General features: G+C 41.5%; 1 protein-coding gene across 1 annotated transcript; it reads left to right on the plus strand.

Annotated features, from left to right (window-relative positions):
- The first annotated feature begins 1,154 nt into the window (after positions 1-1,154).
- Positions 1,155-2,419, plus strand: LOC104433099. The gene is made up of 3 exons (XM_010045743.3): positions 1,155-1,345; positions 1,456-1,782; positions 2,079-2,419. Exons 1-3 carry the CDS (start codon positions 1,276-1,278, stop codon positions 2,225-2,227), a joined length of 546 nt encoding a protein of 181 aa, XP_010044045.1. The 5' UTR covers positions 1,155-1,275; the 3' UTR covers positions 2,228-2,419.
- Positions 2,420-3,394: the final 975 nt, after the last annotated feature.

Below are 3,394 nucleotides of genomic sequence, written 5' to 3' on the forward strand. Positions count from 1 at the left end.
ACTTACGTTTTCTTGAAAATTTTGAGTAAATGCGCTTTGATCTGATTACGAAGATACCGGATTTTCATTGTGCGTCCCACCAAAAAGGAAAAACCCTTCGCAATTTCAGGACCACATGAATGAATGGAACCTTATCTGGCTTTCTACAAACTACCAGTCTACCGCCTTGGATTTCCACGTTTCACAAAGGGAAGACTTTTGCAACTTTTCCAACACGGGCAATTCGAATGCGACGTTTCGCGCAGTCTGCGTTCTCATCATGTAGGCCCACGAATCAACTCGTAACTTGAACTTAGCGCAAAAGTTTCATGCCCTTTTTCCAATTTCTACTTCTTGTTTTCTTTTTCTTTTTTTTTGGGTGGTCAACGTTGACGCAACAACTACTTTGGTTGGCTCCTCCTACGCTCCTTCCCTACGTATGCTCAAGCCGTGAATGTGATGGCACGTTTTGTTTTAGTCGCCCAACATGGACCGACCCATTTTAATAAAAATCAATAATACAACCAAAAATTGATTGATTACACAGATTCCGAATTCAGATTGCAAGAGGCGCCCGCTGTCACCTTATAGTAGAAACCTTATTCGATGTACATGGATGTGATAACAATCGTCGATACATAGAGATCAGTTGGGTTGACAGTTCAAATGCACCACGTTAAAAAAAATTGATGCCACAATTCGATATTCTTACGAGCCATGTCGATCCGACAAAGGGCAGATGGGTCCAAATCCTATGCTTCCCCGAAAGTTAGATGTAACCATGTAAACATCAATTGCCATTTTATTTTCTGAGACGACCATTGACGGCCAAGTTCGGTCTTACTCCACTTAAAACCAATTTTTCTTGCTTTGGAACCCGTAAAGCACACGGTCAATCCTCGGTCAACAAACGAAATTACCCAAAAGTTTCGTTTTCTTCTTGCCGTCATCGACACGAGCGACAAACTCAATTTCTTAATTTTCCACAATTGACTCGGTAAGCAGAAAATAAATACTGAATTACGAATTATCGCTGACGTAATCGCGAGGAAGGCTTCTCCAACCCGTCCCCCCCGCCACCGAAACGTCAGCGTCATGGCCTCAAAGACGTGTTTCAGTTACCCGCGACCAATGCAAATGGACGAGCTAAGCACACGCCCGTCTATAAATGGCCATGTTCGCCTCGTGCATTCTTAGATCTTGCGGCACCAAACGCTACATTAAAGGACACAAAACCAATCCTCCTCGATTCTCTCTATTCACCAAACAATACCCTACTTTGATTGGCAAACTTCAATGGCTTCTTCCTCAAGCAAAATGACTTTGGTTCTCCTCCTCTCTTCCCTCTTCCTCCATGCAACATTAGGTAAAGAAAGATATCCCATAATTATGTTTTGGCTTTCGAAACCCTTGATTGTTTCTCTCATGTTCTTTCGTTGCTCGCGTTGATCCTGTCGAGACTGGAATTCTTTGCAGCTGAGATTGTGTGCGAGGAGTTGCCGAAGGATCTGTGCGCGTTCTCGATCGCGTCTTCGGGGAAGAGATGCTCGCTGGAGACATACGCGAACCAGAGTGGTGGGGTCGAGTACCAGTGCCGGACGTCGGAGGTCATAGTGGAGAGGATGGGCGGGTACATTGAGACTGATGAATGCGTGCGCGCCTGTGGGGTCGATAGGGATGCCGTCGGCATCTCCTCGGACGCGCTCCTCGAGCCACAGTTCACCGCCAAGCTTTGCTCCCCGGCGTGTTACCGTAGATGCCCCAACATCATCGACCTCTACTACAATTTGGCTGCCGGAGAAGGTATGAACATGTGATTCACCATCAACGTCAGAGGCATAAAAAGGCCATAGAAAGAGTTTGTGCTTAGTTCCTTTCGCTTTCGCCGCGGAAAAATTGAAACATTCCTTATTCGATCCTTCTGTTTGACCCAAGGAATTTTCTTTTGGGTACTCAATCGTGGTATTTGACCAAATTCAATCTTTTTTTTTTTTTTTTTTTTTGTGAAGATTTTCCTTTTGTGAAGAAGTTACCGTTCACAAATTTAATAAAATAGAAGGGTCAACTTATGTTTTTCTTGCATCGAAATGATTTTGCAGGAGTGTTTTTGCCGGACCTGTGCGAGATGCAATGGACCAATCCGCACCGTGCGATGATCGTGCTGATGAGCTCGGGTGCAGCTGCCAGTCCGGCGGGTAGCGAGTCCTCGGACATCACGGCCGTTGCTCCGGCTATGTCGCCCATGTAATCTATCGATGTAATTAAGCCAGTCTTCACTTTGTTGGTGGGTGATATTATTCGTTGTCTTTGGTTGTTTCTATCTTAGATGGAGAAGAGGAATTATTAGCCAAGTAGAGAAGGAAGAGAGGTGTCTAGTCTAAATTCTTTGTATTTGGGTGGGGCTTGAGTATCATTTTCAGTTATTTTTATCTCCCCTATATATATTTTTTTCTGTTATGATTATAAAATGGACAAATAAATAAAGACTTGCCACGCGCGAGACTTCCCAGTGAATAAGGGAAATGAGATTGGTTGTGATGTTGTGGCAATGGCAAACGAGGCATGTTTAAGAGTGCTGAACATCCCAAGCGCCAAAACTTGAAACGGATTTATATTTAAGTATTAAAACTTCCAAAAAGTACACTTAAGTATTAAAATCGGAGAAGAAATGGACATTTAAGTGTTAAATCACGAGAATTTTCGGTCAAAATGTCGACATGACATTTTTTGGTAAATTTTTTTACCGAGATGGTAATTATTTTAAAAAAATTATCTACATGGCTAACTTGTCAAAAAATGACGTTGTTTTGCCCGCAAAATTGATTTTTAATATAAATATTAATTAAATTAAATTAAAAAACTAAATCATAAAAAGGATTGTAGTAAAGCGGCAAGAGCTTGCCGCAATTGCTGCCACCCCACCATCACTAGAAAAGGCTAGTGACGGTGGGGCGAGGGTTGGCCAAGGTCATTGAGGTGACAACAACAAGGGCTGCTTTGTGGTAAGCCCCTTTTTTTTAATTTAATTTAATTATTATTTATATTAAAAATTAATTTTGAGGCAAAACGACGTCATTTTGCATATTCATTGTTAAGTAGGCAACTCCGGTGAGCCACATAGACCACATTTATTCTTAAAATAATGCTAGGTCGGATTTTTGGTTACCCTTGTTGGAGTTGGCACTTAAGTGTCCTAATTTAAAAAAAAATGTTATTAAGTGCCACTTAAGTGTATCTTTCGTAAGTTTTGGTACTTAAGTGTTCTCATTGTGATGTACTTTTGTGGCATGTCTAGAGCAAGTTAGTCAAAATTGAAAATTGGGTTGCCTAGAGAAGTTTGCAAGAGATGTGTATATTGATTCCTAGTTTCCTAACATCATAAGTTACATGAATTATCATCTCAACTTTACGGAAG

Source organism: Eucalyptus grandis, chromosome 1, assembly GCF_016545825.1.
Source record: "Eucalyptus grandis isolate ANBG69807.140 chromosome 1, ASM1654582v1, whole genome shotgun sequence".
In the NCBI taxonomy this organism is placed as follows: Eukaryota; Viridiplantae; Streptophyta; class Magnoliopsida; order Myrtales; family Myrtaceae; genus Eucalyptus; species Eucalyptus grandis.

What these genes read in the sequence shown, in the direction of transcription:
- LOC104433099 (XM_010045743.3), top strand. Translation starts at nt 1,276, where the DNA reads ATGGCTTCTTCCTCAAGCAAAATGACTTTGGTTCTCCTCCTCTCTTCC. An exon ending in CTTCCTCCATGCAACATTAG is followed by an intron (nt 1,346 to 1,455) that starts GTAAAGAAAGAT and finishes AATTCTTTGCAG; the next exon opens with CTGAGATTGTGTGCGAGGAG. An exon ending in CAATTTGGCTGCCGGAGAAG is followed by an intron (nt 1,783 to 2,078) that starts GTATGAACATGT and finishes ATGATTTTGCAG; the next exon opens with GAGTGTTTTTGCCGGACCTG.